The sequence below is a fragment of the Macaca fascicularis genome, chromosome 15 (assembly GCF_037993035.2).
Source record: "Macaca fascicularis isolate 582-1 chromosome 15, T2T-MFA8v1.1".
Lineage (NCBI taxonomy): Eukaryota > Metazoa > Chordata > Mammalia > Primates > Cercopithecidae > Macaca > Macaca fascicularis.
In genome coordinates this window covers 15,031,033-15,052,471 of record NC_088389.1, presented here as the reverse complement: position 1 = coordinate 15,052,471, position 21,439 = coordinate 15,031,033, and the positions used below count along the sequence as shown (strand labels likewise).

At 55.0% G+C, this 21,439-nt stretch overlaps 1 protein-coding gene across 2 annotated transcripts in view; it reads left to right on the top strand.

The window, feature by feature from the left end:
• LRRC8A (leucine rich repeat containing 8 VRAC subunit A) overlaps window positions 1-18,845 on the top strand; it is a 39,159-nt gene extending 20,314 nt beyond the window's left edge. For both annotated transcript variants that reach the window (XM_005580705.4, XM_005580702.4), the window contains 2 exons: window positions 6,770-8,934; window positions 16,900-18,845. In XM_005580705.4, the coding sequence (XP_005580762.2) occupies window positions 6,778-8,934; window positions 16,900-17,175 (2,433 nt within the window). In that variant the 5' untranslated portion in view covers window positions 6,770-6,777 and the 3' untranslated portion in view covers window positions 17,176-18,845. The remainder of the gene's footprint in view (window positions 1-6,769; window positions 8,935-16,899) is intronic.
• Window positions 18,846-21,439: the final 2,594 nt, after the last annotated feature.

Below are 21,439 nucleotides of genomic sequence, written 5' to 3'. Positions count from 1 at the left end.
TCAAAGAGAATCCGACTTCACTAGGCGCTGAGAAGATGGAGGAAAGATTATACCAGCCTGGGGTGACTGCACCCCACTCTGCACAAAGCACTTTAAAAGCATTTGGGGGCTGGGTGCGGTGGCTCGCGTGTGTAACCCCAGCACTTTGGGAGGCCGAGGTGGGTGGATCGCTTGAGGTCAGGAGTTCGAGACCAGCCTAACCAACATGGTGAAACCCTGTCTCTACTAAAATACAAAAATTAGCCGGGCGTGGTGGTGGGTATCTGTAATCCTAGCTACTCAGGAGACTGAGGGAATAGAACCGCTTGACTCCAGGAGGCACAGGTTGCAGTGAGCTGAGATCATGCCACTGCACTCCAGCCTGGGTGACAGAGTAAGACTCTGTCTCAAAATAAAAATAAAAATAAAAATAAAAGCATTTGGTTCCCTAGACTTGCCGGGTGCAGTAGCTCATGCCTGTAGTCTCAGCTACTTAGGAGGCTGAGGTGGGAGGATCACTCAAGTCCAGGAGTTTGAGGCCAGATGAGCAACAAAGCAAGACCCCATCTCTAAAAAGTTTTTAAAAATTAGTCCAGTGTGAGGCCCGGCACAGTGGCTCACACCTTTAATCCCAGCACTTTGGAAGACTGAGGTGGGCAGATCACAAGGTCAGGAGTTTGAGACCAGCCTGACCAACATGGTAAAACCCTGTCTCTACTAAAAATACAAAAATTTGCCGGGCATGGTGCTGCGTGCCTGTAATCCCAGCTACTCCGGAGGTTGAGAGGAAAACTGCTTGAACCTGGGAGGATGAGGTTGTGGTGAGCCGAGATCGTGCCACTGCACTCCAGCCTGGGGGACAGAGCAAGACTCCCTCTCAAAAAAAAAAAAAAAAACAAAACTGGGCACAGTGGCTCACACCTGTAATCCCAGAACTTTGGGAGGCCAAGGCAGGCGGATCATGAGGTCAGGAGATAGAGACCATCCTGGCCAACACAGTGAAACCCCTTCTTGACTAAAATATGAAAAATTAGCTGAGCATGGTGGTGGCGCGCCTGTAGTGCCAGCTACGCAGGAGGCTGAGGCAGGGGAATTGTTCAAACCCAGGAGGCAGAGATTGCAGTGAGCCCAAATCGCACCACTGCACCCCAGCCTGGCGACTGTGTGAGACTCTGCCTCAAAAAAAAAAAATTTTTTTTTTAGCCCCGTGTGGTGCTGCACGCCTACAGCCCAGCTACTCTGGAGGCTGAAGCAGGAGGATTGCTTGAGGCCAGGAGTTTGAGACCAGCCTGGGCAACATAGCAAGACCCTGTCCCATTTAATTAAAATAATTCCATGGCCTCCTCTCAGCAGCCCTGTGTGGTATGGTGCCTATCATGTATGTGAAGAAACTGAGGCTGCAAGCAGCGAGGAGCTTGTCCAAGGTCCCACAGTGAGGCTGCCAGAGTCCAGGCCCACACCTGGGTGCTGGCTTCCCCTCTTCATCCTCAGCAAGAGCCGTGTGGGAGGGAGCCCGCCCCTGCAGGGGGCAGGCAGGCGGCTGTCACCACCCGCTGGTTCCTGTTGGGGTGGGGCTCCTTTCCCCACACCCCTGGGAAGTCAGCCCTGGATTTGGTGCCTGTACCCTCTTTCCTGATCTCCCCTGACACCGCATCAGAGAGGGGCAGTGACTTGTCCAGAATCACACAGCAGAGGACGAGGAAACGGGCGCAGCTGGGGGTGACCCCTCTGAACAGGTTACCGTCACCAGCGTAGGCCCAGGCACCGGCCGGGCCAGGCCTGCGAGAGACTCCAGTCCAGGCCCTTCTCAGCTCTGCAGCCAGCCCCAGGCTCTTCCTGTTGGAACCCCAGGGCTCTCCTCCACCCCAACTGGAGAGAGGAACCTGAAGCAGAAGTCCCACCTTGGTCATTTTTTTGGCCCCCACTGGACCTAGCCAAGGGCTGAACAGACTCCAGATGTGCCCTGATCAAGCACGGAGTGGGGGCGGGTGGTCAGAATCAGACCTGATCGGGACGGTGTTTCCTGCCCTGGGCAGGTGGTTTTACCTCTGTGAGCCTCAGTTTCCCTCACCTGTGTGACTGAGCTGGGAACACTTCTTGCCTCAGGAGGAGGAGTGTGGGTGGTGCAGACAAGCCCCAGGCTGGCGGCGCTGGGGCGGCCCCTTGCAGAGGAAGCGGGTGTTTCTGTGAGTGAACACACCCCACTCCCTGAACACGAGGGAGGCGTAGTATCATTGCCACCACATCCTGCCCACTCAACCGGCCGCGCCCGCCCTGGCTGTCTCATTCCAGACTCGGGGGCAGGCAGGCTGCTGCAGGCACCGGGCTCCTCTCCTTCCGCTTCCGTTCCCGTCTTCAGGCCCTGGCCCTGGATGGGGACTCCAGGTGTCCGCGTGTCTCAGTGGAGGCAGCTATGTGATTCAGCAGACCCTCCCAGTGCCACTTTCTTTCCCAGCAGTGTAGGTGGTGCGTGGACCCAGCTGGTCATTAGAGGGCCCGGGCCTTCCTGTGGGGCGGGTGCTTGCGCTGGCCCGTGAGTCCTGGCATCGCTAGGAGGGCTGACTTCTGGGCTGGAGCTGCCAGCCCAGGGCGGGTGGTGGTGTCTGCTGGCCCCTTGGTGACCTGAGCACTGGTAATGCTGAGGGGCGGGGAAGCTGCACTCCCAGGCCCGTTTCTCTTGGCACTGCCTGGGTGAGACCTTGGGGAGGCGGAGGGCAAGTCCCACATGGTGGCGAGGACCTGAGCCCGGTGGTGGGGGACAGGCCTGCTGGGTTAGTTCTTACTCTACTCTGCCACTTAATAGCAGGGTGATGTTGGCAGGTGATGTCACCTCCCTGAGCCTTAGCACCCCCATCTATGGAATGAGGCTAAAGAGGCCTGGTCTCTTGGGCATCAGAGGGACCCTAGGAGGGCCTGCAGGGGAGGCCTGCCTGGTGCCTGGCAGACTTTCAGGCCCTCAGCACTGCACCAGCTGTGGCCATCATCACCCGAGTGCCCCATTCCACCTGCCTCACATGGGGTCTTGCTCTGCTTTCCTCCTGTCCTCCCCATCCAGCACAGCCTTGAAAGACTGGGGATGGGGAGTGTTTGGCGTTTGCAGAGATGCTGTTCTTTTTTTTTTTTTTGAGATGGCATCTCGGTCTGTCACCCAGGCTAGAGTACAGTGGTGCGATCTCGGACCACTGCAAGCTCCACTTCCCGGGTTCATGCCATTCTCCTGCCTCAGCCTCCCAAGTAGCTGGGACTACAGGCGCCCGCCATCACGCCCGGCTAATTTTTTGTATTTTTATTAGAGATGGGGTTTTACTGTGTTAGCGAGGCTGGTCTCGATCTCCTGACCTTGTGATCCACCCGCCTCGGCCTCCGAAAGTGCTGGGATTACAGGCGTGAGCCACCGCGCCTGGCCCGAGAGGTGCTGTTCATAAAGAGTTCCTTACTAGGCCGGGCACGGTGGCTCACACCTATAATCCCAATACTTTGGGAGGCCAAGGCAGGTGGATTGGTTGAGGCCAGGAGTTCAAGACCAGCCCGGCCAACATGACAAAACTTCGTCTCTACTAAAAATACAAAAATTACCTGGATGTGGTGGTGGACACCTGTAATCCCAGCCACTTGGGAGATTGAGACACAAGAATCACTTGAACTCAGGAGGCGGAGGTTGCAGTGAGCCAAGATCATGCCACTGCACTCCAGCCTGGGTGACAGAGTGAGATCGTCTCAAAAAGGAAAAAAAAAAAAAAGAAAAGAGTTTGTTACTCTTCTGGTTATTAACATTATCAGTAATCAAAGAAAGGTGGCCCATCTTCTGGGCACCCCTGTTCCTCTCCTAAGAGAAACAGACACATTTGACACAGGCATTTAAAACTTGGTTTAGATAAAAATCTAGGTTCTGGGTTACAGTGTAAGGTAAAAATAGAGTGTAAAGTAAAAGCACAATTTGGCCAGGCACGGTGACTCACACTTATAATCCCAGAATTTTGGGAGACCAAGGCAGGTGGATCACCTGAGGTCAGGAGTTCGAGACCAGCCTGGCCAACGTGGCGAAATTCCGTTTCTACTAAAAATACAAAAATTAGCTGGGCATGGTGGCAGATGCCTATAATCCCAGCTACTTGGGAGGCAGAGGCAGGAGAATCTCTTGAACCCAGGAGGCGGAGGCTGTGGTGAGCTGAGATTGTGCCACTGCACTCCAGCTTGCATAGCAGAGCGAGACTCTGTCTCTAAATAAATAGTAAAAGCACAGTTTATTTTAATACACAGAAAGGGCTGGGTGCTGTGCCTCATTCCTGTAATCCCAACACTTTGGGGGGCCAAGGCAGGATTGCTTGAGGCCAGGATTTCAAGACCAACTTGGTCAACATAGCGTGATCCTGTCTCTACAAAAAATTTTAAAAATTAGCCGGGCATGCTGGCACACACCAGTAGCCAGCCACCTGGGGGAGGCTGAGGTAGGAGGATTGCTTGATCAGGAGGTTGAGGCTGCAGTGAGTCATGATCACGACACTGCACTCTAGTTTGGACAACAGAGCAAGATCTGGTTTCTTAAAATAAAAATTAAAAAATTCTAAAATACGCCTGTAATCCTAGCACTTTGGGAGGCTGAGGTGGTCAGATCACGAGGTCAGGAGATCGAGACCATCCTGGCTAACACAGTGAAACCCCGTCTCTACTAAAAAATAAAAAAAAAATAGGCAGGCATGGTGGCTGGCACCTGTAGTCCCAGCTACTGGGGAGGCTGAGGCAGGGGAATGGCGTGAACCCGGGAGGCGGAGCTTGCAGTGAGCCGAGATCGCGCCACTGCACTCCAGCCTGGGCGACAGAGGGAAGACTCTGTCTCAAAAAAAAAAAAAAAAAAGTCTAAAATACACAGAAAGGACTGGAAGGTTATTATTCAGTGCAAAGTTAACAGTGTGTAATCCTGGTAGTGACTGTACAGGGGATTTTTTTTTTTTTTTTTTTTTTTTTTTTTGCTGTTACGCTTTTTTACAATTTTCTGTGTGTTTTCCGGGGAACATCTAGTACCTTTTCCCTCCGTAACGGCTTTACAGGCCGTTGTAAGAACAATGAGCCTTGGCCGCGTGACCTCGAATGGCCACAGAGAGGAGTTCTCACAGAGATCTTGCCGCGTGCCTCCTGTGTGGCACGGGCTGGGTTTCCTAACGTGGCTTCTCAGCCAGAGTTTCCCAAGCTTGGCCAATCATTAGAGTCACCCAAGTTATGTGTTAAAAATCAGATTTCCAGCCGGGCACGATGGCTCACGCCTGTAATCCCAGCACTTTGGGAGGCTGAGGCGGGCAGATCAGGAGGTCAAGAGATCGAGACCATCCTGGCCAACATGGTGACACCTCGTCTCTACGAAAAATTACAAAAGTTAGCTGGGTGTGGTGGCGCATGCCTGTAGTCCCAGCTACTCAGGAGGCTGAGGCAGGAGAATAGCTTGAACCCTGGAGGCAAAGGTTGCAGTGAGCCGAGATGACGCCACTGTACTCCGGCCTGGTGAAAGAGCAAGACTCCGTCTCAAAAAAAACAACAAAAAAAATCAGGTTTCCAGCTTCTCTCCATAGTAGTCAAACTGGACTCTCTCTGGGAGAGCCTGCTGTTGCTGCTATTTTTCATTCCTTTATACACATGCCACCAGAGATGATTTTACATTAAGGCCTCTCCGTGATCACCCAGTTTGTAGGGGAGGAGAGCCTTATTCTTAATCCCCTGTCTTGAGGCCGCTCCCCCAGGAGCCTGTCATGAAGACCCACTGTGTGACCTTTGGTCTTCCGAGTGCTCCCGGAATCTTGTACACACAACTATACGCACATGTGGAATTTATTGTTGAGGCAGGGTCTCTGTCACCCAGGCAACCTCCTGGACTCAAGCGATCCCCCCACTTTGTCCTCCCAAAGGGCTGGCATTACAGGCTAGGATTACAGGCATGAGCCACTGTGCCAGCCCCCATGCGGAATTTTGTTGTTGTTGTTGTTGAGTTGGAGTTTCTCTCTTTTCGCCCAGGCTGGAGTGCAATGGCACAATCTTGGCTCACTGCAACCTGTGCCTCCTGGGTCCAAGTGATTCTCCTGCCTCAGCCTCCCAAGTAGCTGGGATTACGGGCACCTGCCAGTAGGCCAGGCTAATTTTTTTATTTTTAGTAGAGACAGGGTTTCACCATGTTGGCCAGGCTGGTCTTGAACTCCTGACATCAGGTAGTCCGCCTGACTTGGCCTCCCAAAGTGCTGGGATTACAGACGTGAACCATGTGGAATTTTTAAACCTTGCTCTTTGTTTTATGGAGTGAGTTCATGTTGCACCCCCTCTGCATGTTGCATTCTTTTTTCATATTTTGCAGGAATCCCTCCAGCCCATTGCTGCAGCTTTACAGCAGCTTGTTCCCAGTGAACTGGGGGTTTTAAGTGTGTCCCTGTGGTCAGTCTGTTTGTTAAATAGGTGGACTCTAGAAAGGAGTTCCCAAATGCTCTTACTGGAATGCAGGGGATGGGCAGAGAACTCTGAGGCTGCACTGGGGATCTGTCTAATCTCGCTGTGCTCAGTCTTCCTGTGTGTTAAATAGGGAGCCTGCCCGCCTCCCCCAGGGTGGTTTCCCAGCCAAGTGGCCACATGCTTTCTGCAGAAGGGCTGATAAGTGGGCTGCCCTGTGGAGTGGGCAGGCTTTGGCTCCCAGCTAGATTTGAGGTGGAATTTTGGACAATGGTAGAATTTTCATTGTCTTCTTCCACTGACCCCTGGGTCCTAGGAAAGCCAGGCCACCCTGCACTAACCCCCTCCTATGGGTCCCTTTTAGGTTGAACCATGATTCCAGTGACAGAGCTCCGCTACTTTGCGGACACGCAGCCAGCATACCGGATCCTGAAGCCGTGGTGGGATGTGTTCACGGACTACATCTCTATCGTCATGCTGATGATTGCCGTCTTCGGGGGGACGCTGCAGGTCACTCAAGACAAGATGATCTGCCTGCCTTGTAAGTGGGTCACCAAGGACTCCTGCAATGACTCGTTCCGGGGCTGGGCAGCCCCTGGCCCGGAGCCCACCTACCCCAATTCCACCATTCTACCGACCCCTGACACGGGCCCCACAGGCATCAAGTATGACCTGGACCGGCACCAGTACAACTACGTGGACGCCGTGTGCTATGAGAACCGGCTGCACTGGTTCGCCAAGTACTTCCCCTACCTGGTGCTTCTGCACACGCTCATCTTCCTGGCCTGCAGCAACTTCTGGTTCAAATTCCCGCGCACCAGCTCGAAGCTGGAGCACTTTGTGTCTATCCTGCTGAAGTGCTTCGACTCGCCCTGGACCACGAGGGCTCTGTCAGAGACGGTGGTGGAGGAGAGCGACCCCAAGCCGGCCTTCAGCAAGATGAATGGCTCCATGGACAAGAAGTCATCGACCGTCAGTGAGGACGTGGAGGCCACCGTGCCCATGCTGCAGAGGACCAAGTCACGGATCGAGCAGGGTATTGTGGACCGCTCAGAGACAGGCGTGCTGGACAAGAAGGAGGGGGAGCAGGCCAAGGCGCTGTTTGAGAAGGTGAAGAAGTTCCGGACCCACGTGGAGGAGGGGGACATCGTGTACCGCCTCTACATGCGGCAGACCATCATCAAGGTGATCAAGTTCATCCTCATCATCTGCTACACCGTCTACTACGTGCACAACATCAAGTTCGACGTGGACTGCACCGTGGACATTGAGAGCCTGACGGGCTACCGCACCTACCGCTGTGCCCACCCCCTGGCCACACTCTTCAAGATCCTGGCGTCCTTCTACATCAGCCTAGTCATCTTCTACGGCCTCATCTGCATGTACACACTGTGGTGGATGCTACGGCGCTCCCTCAAGAAGTACTCGTTCGAGTCGATCCGCGAGGAGAGCAGCTACAGCGACATCCCCGACGTCAAGAACGACTTCGCCTTCATGTTGCACCTCATCGACCAATACGACCCGCTCTACTCCAAGCGCTTCGCCGTCTTCCTGTCGGAGGTGAGCGAGAACAAGCTGCGGCAGCTGAACCTCAACAACGAGTGGACGCTGGACAAGCTCCGGCAGCGGCTCACCAAGAACGCGCAGGACAAGCTGGAGCTGCACCTGTTCATGCTCAGTGGCATCCCTGACACCGTGTTTGACCTGGTGGAGCTGGAGGTCCTGAAGCTGGAGCTGATCCCCGACGTGACCATCCCGCCCAGCATTGCCCAGCTCACAGGCCTCAAGGAGCTGTGGCTCTACCACACAGCGGCCAAGATCGAGGCGCCCGCGCTGGCCTTCCTGCGCGAGAACCTGTGGGCGCTGCACATCAAGTTCACCGACATCAAGGAGATCCCGCTGTGGATCTACAGCCTGAAGACGCTGGAGGAGCTGCACCTGACGGGCAACCTGAGCGCGGAGAACAACCGCTACATCGTCATTGATGGGCTGCGGGAGCTCAAACGCCTCAAGGTGCTGCGGCTGAAGAGCAACCTGAGCAAGCTGCCGCAGGTGGTCACAGATGTGGGCGTGCATCTGCAGAAGCTGTCCATCAACAACGAGGGCACCAAGCTCATCGTCCTCAACAGCCTCAAGAAGATGGCGAACCTGACTGAGCTGGAGCTGATCCGCTGCGACCTGGAGCGCATCCCCCACTCCATCTTCAGCCTCCACAACCTGCAGGAGATTGACCTCAAGGACAACAACCTCAAGACCATCGAGGAGATCATCAGCTTCCAGCACCTGCACCGCCTCACCTGCCTTAAGCTGTGGTACAACCACATCGCCTACATCCCCATCCAGATCGGCAACCTCACCAACCTGGAGCGCCTCTACCTGAACCGCAACAAGATCGAGAAGATCCCCACCCAGCTCTTCTACTGCCGCAAGCTGCGCTACCTGGACCTCAGCCACAACAACCTGACCTTCCTCCCCGCTGACATCGGCCTCCTGCAGAACCTCCAGAACTTGGCCATCACAGCCAACCGGGTGAGTGGCCCGGCCACGGCTCTGTGTGTGGGCTGGCGGGCGGCCTGGCCGGGGCCTGTGGTGGGGCGCTCGGCAGGCTCATTGTCCTGGGACCGTCGATGCCCCTGAGTGTGGTCCTCACCGGGGGTTTACAGAACCACCCAGGATAGAAGCTCTGTGCGTGGGCAGGAGGTCCGAACCCAGGGGTTCTCTCGCAAAGCTGGGTGGTGGGAGTCAAGACTTAGCCTGGAGCTTATGTCTTCCTCAACTTGTTCCCAGTCGGATTTGGAGACAAGGAGCCAATCCAGGTCCACCCAGCACAGTGTGGTTGGCCAGTGCTGGCAGAGGGGAAGCCTCAGATGGTCTCTGCAGCTCCCAGCATCACTCACACACCTTTCTCTGCTGCTTTTGGTGGTGTCAAAGGCAGAGTTGGGCTTAGATGGGGCTAGCTTGTCACTGCCTGTCTTTCTGAAAAGGAAATTGTGCAAATCATTGTCACTGGGAGTTTGGGAGGCCACACCTTTGACATACTTTCTTTTTTTTTTTTTTTTTGGAGACGGAGTCTTGCTGTGTCCCCCAGGCTGGAGTGCAGTGGCGCGACCTTGGCTCACTGCAAGCTTCGCCTCCTGGGTTCATGCCATTCTCCTGCCTCAGCCTCCTGAGTAGCTGGGACTACAGGCGCCCACTACCGCGCCCGGCTAATTTTTCGTATTTTTAGTAGAGACGGGGTTTCACTGTGGTCTCGATCTCCTGACCTTGTGATCTGCCCGCCTCGGCCTCCCAAAGTGCTGGGATTACAGGCGTAAGCCACCGCGCCCGGCGACATACTTTCAAGACTGTTGGTGGCCTGTGGGTGCCAGTCTCTTACCTGGCTGGGGAAGCCCCCATCCAAGGGCTCCTTGGTGGAGGCAGGCAGTGTGGATGGAGGGCTGGGTACTCCTGTGGCTCTGTGGTCTGGCCTCCGAAATGGAAAGAAAGCCACTGCCATTGTGGGGAACGTCCCTCTTCCACCCCTTCTGGGGACCTGCAGGTCCTCCTGGGCCTCACATCCAGGTGGAGATTTCCATAGTGAGACATGTGGTGGAGGAAGCCTGAGGCCAGGGGCTGGGAGACAGAAGGGAGAGCCAAGTCAGTCACCACTTCTGCCCTCGACACAGCAGCAGCTGTCGTGCCGGGGCCCCTGTGAACTTCACTAGGGATGCCACCAGGTTCAAGAGGCTAAAGAAGAGACCCGGAGTTGACCAGGCACAGTGGGTCACACCTATAATCCGAGCACTTAGGGGAGCCGAGGTGGGACAGTCACTTGAGCTCAGGAGTTCGAGACCAGTCTGGGCAACATAGGGAAACCCCATCTCTACCAAAAATACAGAAATGATCCAGGCATGGTGGCATGTACCTGTAGTCCCAGCTATGTGGAAGGCTGAGGCAGGATCACTTCAGCCTAGGAGTTTGAGACTGCAGTGAGCTATGACTGTACCTCTGTGCTCTAGCCTGGGCAACAGAGTGAGACCCAGTCTCAAAAAAAAAAAGAAAAAAATGAAGAGCCCTGGAGCCGCATTTCTTAGTTCGGTGGTTACTGTTGGGTGCATCTGCCATGCAGCAGCCTCACGGTGCAGTCCCTGTTGGTTTTGTGGGCACCTGCTCTGTGTTCACCCTGTGCCGGGCATGACGCGCCTGTCCTCCTCCTACCAACCTGCTGAGTCCTCCCAACAGGAGCTGTCTATAGCATCCTTGGGCACGGAGGGAGGTGGCCCCTGGAATGCCCTGTCTGTCCTCCCGGGCCCCAGGACAGGACATACCTTGTCCAGCATCACTCAGACTAGATGCTTCAGTCCTTCCAGATGCCTGCTGGCTTGGAAGCCTTCCTCCCCTCTTCCCCAGGGCCCCCTTCCTGCAGAGCAACTTGCAACCCACACGTATCAGGGATTTTGACAAGTCCGTATCTCCCGCCATCCCATATTATGACTTGAGCACAGCGGGAGAGTGGACCAGGGCAGGGTTTTCTCTTGCAGTTTCGGGACAGGCCCACTGAACAGGAAAATTGGAGTCCCCTGGGGAGAAGCCACATTTGAGAAGCACGGAACAAACCCAGCCCTTCTTTAATCTATGGAGGGGGAGACTCCCTGGCTCCCCCATAGCACAGTGCTGCCCTTGATAAGCTCGGACTTCCTCACAGCTCCTGCCATGCCTGCCCTGTCCCAGGTGCTGTGCTGGGGCTGTCCTCCTGGTTGGGGGAGGGTGCGAGCCTCCAGTCTGGCTCCCCATCCTGTCCCCCACCCCCAGCTCCTCCCACCAAGCTTGCCTGTTAAGTGTCGTGCCTGCTGGCTGAGGTCACCCCTCAGGAAAGGAGCTGGCGGCAGGCATGCTGTCCCAGAGGAAGGAGACCCTCTGGACACCCTGTTTAGCACACGGCTTAATCACATCCTGTCCCCACCCCCTGGAACACCAGAGCCTTAATAGGGAAAACAGTTCACTTGGGCCAACCCCAGGCAGGCCCCTCATTCTGAGTGGGAGGCCTGAGCCCCTCTTCTTCCTCACTGGGGCTTGACGGCTCCTTCTCAGCCACCTTGGCCTGTGGTGACCAGGAGGGGTGGGCATGGCCTTACCAGGCCCTTGGGTGCTGTTTTTGCAGATTTATACTCCTGCTAATGAAAGCCTTGACAAGACAGGTATTCATTCATTCGCTTGTTTACTGATTTGTGCAAATTGGGTTTTTTTTGGTAGAGACAGGGTCTCACTGTGTTTTCTAGGCTGGTCTTAAACTCCTGGCCTCAAAGCCTCCCACCTTGGCCGCCCAAAGTGCTGGTATTACAGGCATGAACCACTGCGCCTGGCCTTTGTGCAAATGTATTTTGAGCATTCCTAGAATCCAGCTATGGAGCAAGGCACTGGGGACACAGGGATGAAGAAGGCCAAGTAACAAGGCAGTTAGCACAGTGCGTAGGTGCTCTGCTGGAGCACCAGGTCCCTGGGAACACAGAGGAACAGGCCCTTGAAGGACGAGGAGGAGGAAGCCAGGTGGAGGGGAAAGGGACAGTCCAGGAGGCTCTGGTGGGGAGGAGCAGTGAGATGGGCTGCCCAGGAACGTGGGCATCCCGGAGAGCAGCAGTGGGGCTACACGGTGCACGGCGGGTGGGGGATTGGCTGGCAGGGGGATCCTGTCCCACGCCTCAGTTTCAGTTGTCTCTTCATTTAACAGCTGGTCCCTTGCCGGCCCATAGGCTCTGATGACTAAGATCTAGCTCTTTTGTTCAAGCAAATGTTGACCGAATTCCTAGTGATTGAGTGGGTGAAGGAATGAGCCGACTTGCAGCGTGAGGTTCCTCTTGCCGTAGTGTGTGGGGTGGGGTGAGTGAGAGGTGGGAGAGAGGAAGAGAGCTGTTCAGAGACCATGATTAGCCATCAGGTAAGGCCATGGGACCTGGCATGGCCAAGGCAGGTAGGGATGGAGAGATATGGATGGATCTGGGAGATGCTGGAGGCAGAATCCGAAGGGACGGGAGTTGATGGTGGGGGTGGTCTGAGTGACTCGAGGTTTTTTTGCATGGATTGTTGAAACTGGAGGAGGCACAGTTTTCAGAGGCCAAGGTGTGTCTCATGTCAGGTGTCTGGGGCCCTGGGATGTCCAAGGGACCATCCTGAATCTGCCTGAAGCCCAAGGAGTCACCCTTTCCACGCTCGTGGGTGAAGAGGGGTTCTCGACGCGGTCACTGTGGAGAGCAGAGAGGGAGAAGGACAGGAGTCCGTAGAAGAGGAGAGTGAGGCCAGAGCGTGGGGCACATGGGGCCTGAGGAATCGGCTGGATTAGGAACTGGTGACTTTGGCCAGAGAGTTAAGGGTGGACGGGGGCAGAAACCGGGTCGTGGAGGCGGAGTGAGGAGAGAGAGCGGCTTTCCGGTGGTTGGTCAGGAAGGCCAGAGAGCCAAGGACCATGGAAGGGCCTGGAAGCCTCCTGGAGGGTTGTCCTTTTCAAAGATCAGGTCGAGTTGAGGCCTTTCAGTGCTGATGGAAACCCACTGAAGTATCTGGAGAGGTAGGAGAGGGTGCAGTTGGGGGATTGGGAACCAACTTCAGGCCTCCAAGGCACAGGCAGGCGACACTTGGCGGAGAAGGATCGGTCCAGAGGATGGGTGTGGCTGTGGTGGGAGCCGAGCAACTGAGAGCACCTCCCCTTTTCTCTGTGGGGCCTGGAGAAGGCTCCCTGGCTCAGAGAAGGGCATGTTTCTGGGAGGAGGCCTTTCAGGGAGGGGGCTCCAGAGCCAGACTCCATGTGGACCAGAGCTCTGCCGCTTGCTGGCCAGAGCTTTCCCACTGTCCCTGACCACTGCGTGTGTCGGCAGAGGAGATCACGGGGTGGGAGTGGGGACTTTCTGGGAAGACTGTGGCCCCTGGGTACTCCAGAGCCCACTTCCTGTCTCCTCTCTGACCTTCAGCCCCTGCTGACCTCAAACCCAACCCCAGATGCATTCCTGATCCTTGGGCACAGTGGTGGCAGTGTCAGATACCCAGGTTAGGAGCCTCCTTCAAAGTACCCACTGTACCTGGGCTGGGTGTGGTGGCTCATGCCTGTAATCCCAACACTTTGGGAGGCTGAGGCGGGCAGATCACCTGAGGTCAGGAGTTCAAGACCAGCCTGGCCAAAATAATGAAACCCCATCTCTGCAAACAATACAAAAATTAGCCAGGCATGGTGGTGTGCGGCTGTAATCCCAGCTACTTGGGAGGCCGAGGCAGGAAAATCACTTGAACCCGGGAGGTGGAGATTACAGTAAGCCAGGATTGCGCCACCGCGCTCTCTGGGTAACAGAGTGAGACTCCGTTCCCCATCCCCCCCCCAAAAAAAAAAATAAAAGGAAAAGCACTCGGCCAGGCCTTGGCCATGCTTATTTTCCTGCGGGGAAAGCCGAGTTGCTCCCCAGGAACAAGGGTCCTCCTCCAAAAATGGCTGGAGAGAACAAGTGCCCGTGAGGTTGAGGTCCAAGTCTGCAAAAAGGTCCTCAGCCACAGTGTCCAAGCTCAGAGGCATTTCTAGTCCAACCTGTGCCTTTTACAAATGGGGAAACTGAGGCCCAGAGAGGGAGGGGACTTTCAGGGTTACCCTGTAACTGAGTGCTGTATTTGGCAGAAGGGGAATATAGGATGGGCTCTGAGTGGGAGGAAGTAAGACGTACATTCTCTCCTGACCCTTTCGGAGAGGCTGCAACCTCAGACGAGTGGCATGTCATCTCTCTGGGCCTCAGTCTCCTTGGCAGGAAAACGGGGGCGGTGATAGAGCAAGCTCAGAAAGGCTGCTGTGCAGTCTCCCCATCATCCTTACTTAGGATCAGGGCCCAGGGCTCCTGGCCCCTGCCCTCCTGCCCATCCCATCTGAAGGAGGCAGCCTCGGGACAGGCAGGCTCAACTCATGGCTTTACTTACAGGTAGTAAGAACTCATGACCCCAGCTGATTCCTCGCAGCAGGGCAGGGAAGAAACTGGCATACATGAGGCTCTTCCCGTTTGCCAAGAGACACAACACAAACCCACTGCAGCCCCGTGTTTGCTCCTTGCTCCGCTAACAGTGTGGACGGTTCACCAGAGCATGGGCTGTTGACCCAGGTTCAAATCCTGACTCCACCACTTACCAGCTAAACCGCTGGACAAGTCAGCATCTTTGGGCCTTAGTTACCCCATCTATAAAATGGGAAGAGTATTGACAGAGTATTTATAGGTAGTTTGCTTTAAATAAGTTAATAGTATCAGTGCTCAGAGTGAGCCTGCCACGCATTAAGCTGTGTAAGGGTGTCGTCTGTTAATAGTAATTGCTCCATATCCTCAGGGAATGCGGTCCAAGGTCCCCCATGGATGCCTGGCACTGCAAGTAGTGCAGAACTCTATATGTTCTGTTTGTTCCTATTCACACGTACCTATGATAAAGTTTAATTTATAAATTAAGCATAGTACACTTAGGCCTTGAAGCTTTTTTTTTTTTTTTTTTTTTTTGAGACTGAGTCTTGATCTGTCACCCAGGCTGGAGTGCAGTGGTGCAATCTTGGCTCACTGCAAGCTCTGCCTCCCGGGTTCACACCATTCTCCTGCCTCAGCCTCCCAAGTAGCTGGGACTATAGGCGCCCGCCACCACGCCTGGCTAATGTTTTTGTATTTTTAGTAGAGACGGGGTTTTACCATGTTAGCCAGGATGGTCCCGATCTCCTGACCTTGTGATCCGCCCGCCTCAGCCTCCCAAAGTGCCTGGATTACAGGCGTGAGCCACCATGCCGGGCCGAGGCTAGTATTAAGTAAAGTAAGGGTTGCCTGAAAGCACTCTGAGACTATGACAGTCGATCTAATCACAGACGTGGCTCCTGAGTGACTGACGTGGGTAGCAGATGCAGCATGGGCGCACTGGACTAAGGGACCACTCACGTCCTGGACAGGATGGATTTCATCACACTACTCAGAGTGACATGCAAGTTAAAACACGGAATTTTGGCTGGGTGCAGTGGCTCATACCTGTAATCTCAGCACCTTGGGAGGCGGAGGCAGACAGATCACTTGAGGCCAGGAGTTCAAGACCAGCCTGGGCAACATGGTGAAACCCTGTCTCTACTAAAAATACAAAAATTAGCCGGGCGTGGTGGCAGGTGCCTGTAGTCCCAGCTACTCAGGAATCTGAGGCAGGAGAATCGCTTGAACCCGGGAGGCGGAGCTTGCAGTGAGCCGAGATCACGCCACTGCACTCCAGCCTGGGCAATAGACCGAGACTCCTACAAAATTTAGGCTGGGTGCAGTGTCTCACTCCTGTAATCCTAGCACTTTGGGACGCTGAGGTGAGAGGATCACTTGAGCCCAGGAGTTTGAGACCAGCCTGGGCAACACAGTGAGACCTCGTCTCTCCAAAAACAAAAAAATATGGAATTTTCCATTTAATATTTTTGGACTGCAGTTGATCGTGGGCAACTGGAACCACAGACAGCAAAACCGTAGATAAGGGGGGACTCCTGCGTTCATGTTTGGTAAAAGTGCAAGGAGCGGGCTCCAGATGGCCAGGAGGAGGCTCCCTGTACGCATGCCCACCCTGTGACTTAACAGATGAGGAAACTGGGGCCCAGGAAGGGGCAGTGACACAGCTGGGATTCTCGCCCCTATCAGTGAACTCTCCCAACTTCTCAGAAAGAGTTAACGGAGTAGATTTTCTTTCTTTCTTTTTTTTTTTTTTTGTTTTGAGACGGAGTCTCGCTCTGTCGCCCAGGCTGGAGTGCAGTGGCCAGATCTCAGCTCACTACAAGCTCCGCCTCCCGGGTTTACGCCATTCTCCTGCCTCAGCCTCCCGAGTAGCTGGGACTACAGGCGCCCACCACCTCGCCCGGCTGGTTTTTTGTACTTTTTAGTAGAGACGGGGTTTCACCGTGTTAGCCAGGATGGTCTCGATCTCCTGACCTCGTGATCCGCCCGTCTCGGCCTCCCAAAGTGCTGGGATTACAGGCTTGAGCCCCCGCGCCCGGCCTAGGGGGTAGATTTTCTCAGCATGCTGTTTTGCTTTTGTAAATTGTTCTTAAGCTGGGCAGAACCAACAGCCTGGCTCCTGGTGAGCCCTGGGACGGAGGTGGGAGCAGCTGGCCAATGTGATATACTTCCCAGGGCCAGGTGCTGGAAGACAGTGGGGATTGAGGCAGGCAGGTCTCATCCTTAGAGCCCACATCTAGGGGGTAACAGATGGAAGGATAAGCACTGCAAGTGGGGACACAGGGGCCATGAGACCCAGGAGATCAGGGAAGGCTTCCTGGAGGAAGTGACTGCTAGAGGAAGGCTTCCTAGAGGAAGTGAGGAAGAGCTGAGACCTGGCACACAGGCACATGTTGGCCAGAGTTTGGCCCAGATTGTGCTGGTGCAAAGGGCCTGGGGATCAGAAAAGATGCTGAGATCTGGGGGAGAGAAGGAAGGGAAGCCCAGAGGCCCCGTCCGAGCCACACCCACCTCACTCTCACCCCTGCTCTTTTCCCTCCAGATTGAGACGCTCCCTCCAGAGCTCTTCCAGTGCCGGAAGCTACGGGCCCTGCACCTGGGCAACAACGTGCTGCAGTCACTGCCCTCAAGGGTGGGCGAGCTGACCAACCTGACGCAGATCGAGCTGCGAGGCAACAGGCTGGAGTGCCTGCCCGTGGAGCTGGGCGAGTGCCCACTGCTCAAGCGCAGCGGCTTGGTGGTGGAGGAGGACCTGTTCAACACGCTGCCGCCCGAGGTGAAGGAGCGGCTCTGGAGGGCTGACAAGGAGCAGGCCTGAGCGAGGCCGGCCCAGCACAGCAAGCAGCGGGACCACTGGCCAGTCCTCAGGCCCAGAGGGCCAGGCCCAGCTTCTCCCAGAACTCCTGGACAGCCAGGCCAGCCTCGTGGCCAGGCGGGAGCCTGGGGCCGCTTGTGAGTCGGGCCAGAGCGAGAGGACAGTATCTGCGGGGCTGGCCCCTTTTCTCCCTCTGAGACTCACGCCCCCACAGGGCAAGCGCTTGTCAAGGAGAGCAAGTCTCAAGAGCGCAGTATTTGGATAATCAGGGTCTCCTCTCTGGAGGCCAGCTCTGCCCCAGGGGCTGAGCTGCCACCAGAGGTCCTGGGACTCTCACTTTAGTTCTTGGTATTTATTTTTCTCCATCTCCCACCTCCTTCATCCAGATAACTTATACATTCCCAACAAAGTTCAGCCCAGATGGAAGGTGTTCAAGGAAGGGTGGGCTGCCTTTTTCCCTTGTCCTTATTTAGTGATGCCGCCGGGCATTTAATGCCCACCCGGACTTGAGCAGAGTGGTCCGGGGTGAACCAGCCATGGGACGGTCACCCAGCGGTGCCGGGCTGGGCTCTGCGGTGCGGTCCACGGGAGAGCAGGCCTCCAGCTGGAAAGGCCAGGCCTGGAGCTTGCCTCTTCAGTTTTTGTGGCAGTTTTAGTTTTTTTTTGTTTTTTTTTTTTTAATCAGGAAACTTTTTTTAAAAAAAAGCTTTGAAAATGGATGGTTTGGGTATTAAAAAGAAAAAAACACTTAAAAAAAAAAAAGAAGACACTAACGGCCAGTGAGTTGGAGTCTCAGGGTGGGGTGGCAGTTTCCCTTGAGCAAAGCAGCCAGACGTTGAACTGTGTTTCGTTTCCCTGGGCGCAGGGTGCAGGCTGTCTTCCTGATCTGGTGTGACCTTGGCCCAGGAGTTCTATTTGTTTCTGGGGCAGGGAGGTTTTTTTGTTTGTTTTTTGGTTTTTTTGGTGTCTTGTTTTCTTTCTCCTCCATGTGTCTTGGCAGGCACTCATTTCTGTGGCTGTCGGCCAAAGGGAATGTTCTGGAGCTGCCAAGGAGGGAGGAGACTCGGGTTGGCTAATCCCCAGATGAACGGTGCTCCATTCCCACCTCTCCTCCTCGCGCCTGCCCGGCCTCTCCACGCACAGTGTTAAGGAGCCAAAAGGAGCCACTTTGCCCAGACTCTGTTTCCCCACCTCCTGCGGCATGGGTGTGCCCAGTGCCACCGCTGGCCTCGCTGCTTCCATCAGCCCTGTCGCCACCTGGTCCTTCATGAAGAGCAGACATTTAGAGACTGGCCGGGAATGGGGAGGTCGCCCCTGGGAGGGCAGGCTTTGGTTCCAAGCCAGTTCCTTCCCCGGTGCCTGGAGTGCACACAGCCCCGTCAGCGCCTGGTGGCTGGAAGCCACCCTGCTTTAGATCAGTCACTCGGGTCCCCACCTTAGAAGGGTCCCCGCCTTAGATCAATCACGTGGACACTAAGGCACGTTTTAGCGTCTCTTGTCTTAATGATTATGTCCATCCGTCTGTCCGTCCATTTGTGTTTTCTGCGTCGTGTCCTTGGATATAATCCTCAGAAATAATGCACACTAGCCTCTGACAGCCATGAAGCAATCCGTTACATGTGGGTCTGAACTTGGAGACTCGGTCACAGTATCAAATAAATCTATAACAGAAAGTGGCCTTTGGAGGTCTTCGTGTCATGGGAGGCCTCTTCCCTCCCTTCTCTGAAGCCTGCTGGGCCGTGTGGAACCTTGCTTGGCACCCACAGGAGAGTTAACTCTGCTCATCTCTCTGCCCCATGAGACTCTGTGCCTTTGGAGGCAGTTACTGGAGGTTGTAAGCTGGACGGAGCACCTGTTAGGTAACAGGCTGTGGCCCGGGCTGGGGATCCCATGGCCAACACGTTCTCTGTCATCCCGCTCACCTCTAGTTGGGCACTCATGAGGGATTTTTCTGTTGGTTGGTTTTTTTCTCTTTTTTGATAGGGTCTCATTCTGTCATGTAGAGTGCACTGCTGGAATATAGTGGCGTGATTATGGCTCACTGCAGCCTCAACCTCTCCAGGCTCAGGTGATCTTCTCACCTCAGCCTCCCAAGTAGCTGGGACCACAGGGGCATGCTGGCTTTTTTTTTTTTTTTGAAACAGAGTCTTGCTCTGTCACCCAGGCTGGAGTGCAGTGACTCGATTGCAGCTCACTGCAACCTTCGCCTCCCGGGTTCAAGCGATTCTCCTGCCCCAGCCTCAAAAGTAGCTGGGACTACAGGCGCCTGCCACCACGCCTGGCTAATTTTTGTATTTTTAGTAGAAATGGGGTTTCACCATGTTGGCCAAGCTGGTCTCGATCTCCTAGCCTTGTGATCCACCCGCCTCAGCCTCCCAAAGTTCTGGGATACACATGTGAGCCACCGCGCCTGGCCATGCTGGCTCATTTTTGTATTTTTCGTAGGGACGGGGTTTTGCCACGTTGCCAGGTTGGTCTCGAACCCCTGAGCTCAAGAGATTCACCCACCTCAGCCTCCTAAAGTGCTGGGATTATAGGCATGAGCCACCGTGCTTGGCCCCTCATGAGTTTTGATGGGTGGGGATGGGAGAGGAGGGCACTGGAATGGCAACCAGTAGTCCTGGGCCTTTGTCCCAGCTTCGTGGAACAGGATGTGCATGAGGCTAGGCACATCCCTTCTCCAGTGGCCCCCGTATCCCCATGTGGACAATGGGAATTTCCACTCTGCTCTTAGAGGTCCCTTGCAATTCCAACAGTGAGTCCCAAGTGTTCTACAGAGGTGGGGCTGAGGGTCACCTTGGGGAGGCCTGCCTCAGCTCCCAGCCCCTTTGGGGGCCTTTGGGAGGCACTGGGGTAAAGGGCAGAGGCTGAGACAGCTGCTTCCAGATCCCAGTTCTGCCGTGTTTGCTGTGGGGCTTCAGTTTTCTCATTTGTAAAATCAGGAAGGTAATGGCACACTTGCAGGACTGTTCAAGGAACAATGGTGATTGTGTAGGTAGATGGGGTTTTTAGTGGAGGACCTGGCTCCTAGTACCCAATAAATGGCCATGTATTCCACCCAGACCAAGGATTCTTGTGGTGGGCCAACGTGGGCGCCCTGCGGCAGGAGACTTCAGGTGAGGAAGAAAAGCCATCATATCTGACTTTGACCTTAGTGATGAGGCCTGGGTGGCTGCTTGGGGACCTCTACAACTGGCCAGAGTCTGTCCCTCCTCTCTCCACAGGGACTCTGACCCCTCCAGGTGAACTCAGGCCTGAGCCAAGATTCCCTCCCTCTTCTCCCCCTGCCATGGGCCAACAGGCTGAGCAGCTGGACTGTGACTCCCCTGCTGAGGCCTTTTCTGTTTCCATGGTGGAGGTCCTTCCCCCTGTTTGGTACCCTTCCCACCACCCCCTGTCCCCACTCCCGCCCCCACCCTGGCCTTGAGGCTGTCCAGCGCCTGGAGCAGGAGAGTTTGATCTGGAGCTGGTTTACATTTGGAAAAAACAACCATGTAGAAACACCGCCCACCCACTTCCCAAAGTTGAGCAGAATGAAGTCAGTGGGAGGCTGGGCCTCTTCCGTCCTCCTCCCCCACCCACCCAGGGCTCTCCACTCTGCCTAAAACCACGGTGGTGGTCTTCCCTCTGATTGTAACAGCAATTTCGGAAGCTCAAAAAAATTGTTTAAATTACATTCCACCCAGAACAGCCCCTGCTAACATTTGGTGAACAACTTGTTCACCAGTTGGTAGGCACTCAGTTCCAGGCCCGGTGCCAAGCTCTTTATCAGTTGCGAAGCATTCATCTTATTTACTGCTCACGGGATCCTTCTGCTAGCCCCAAATTACAGACTGGGAAAGTAAGGCCTGAACATCTGGAACGCAAACACAGTCTGCTTCACTGAGCCTCTACTACAAGCCTTCTGTGGGGGCTCCCAGGGGAATGGCTGGCCCAGCCCGAGGGGACCTCAGTGTTCTTGGCACATGGTAGGCATCTGTCTTTGTTGGGCAGTTGCATCAGAAGGATTGAGGACAGCTGGGAACACATCCTGTCTCTAGTGAACCTCGTGATTCTGTCGTCTGCCTGCCCCTCACCCAGCCTAACCCCTCTGAACCGGGGGCCCGAGCTGCACTTACTGCTCCCCGCTGCCCCCTGGATGGCCTGGACCAAGCAGCAGCTCCCAGAGCGGTGGCTCAGCAAACACGACTTGACTTGAGGCCAAGGCTCTTGAGGGCTGAGCAGTGTCCCCATGCACACTCCTGAAACACTTTGTCCCTTCGCTGTT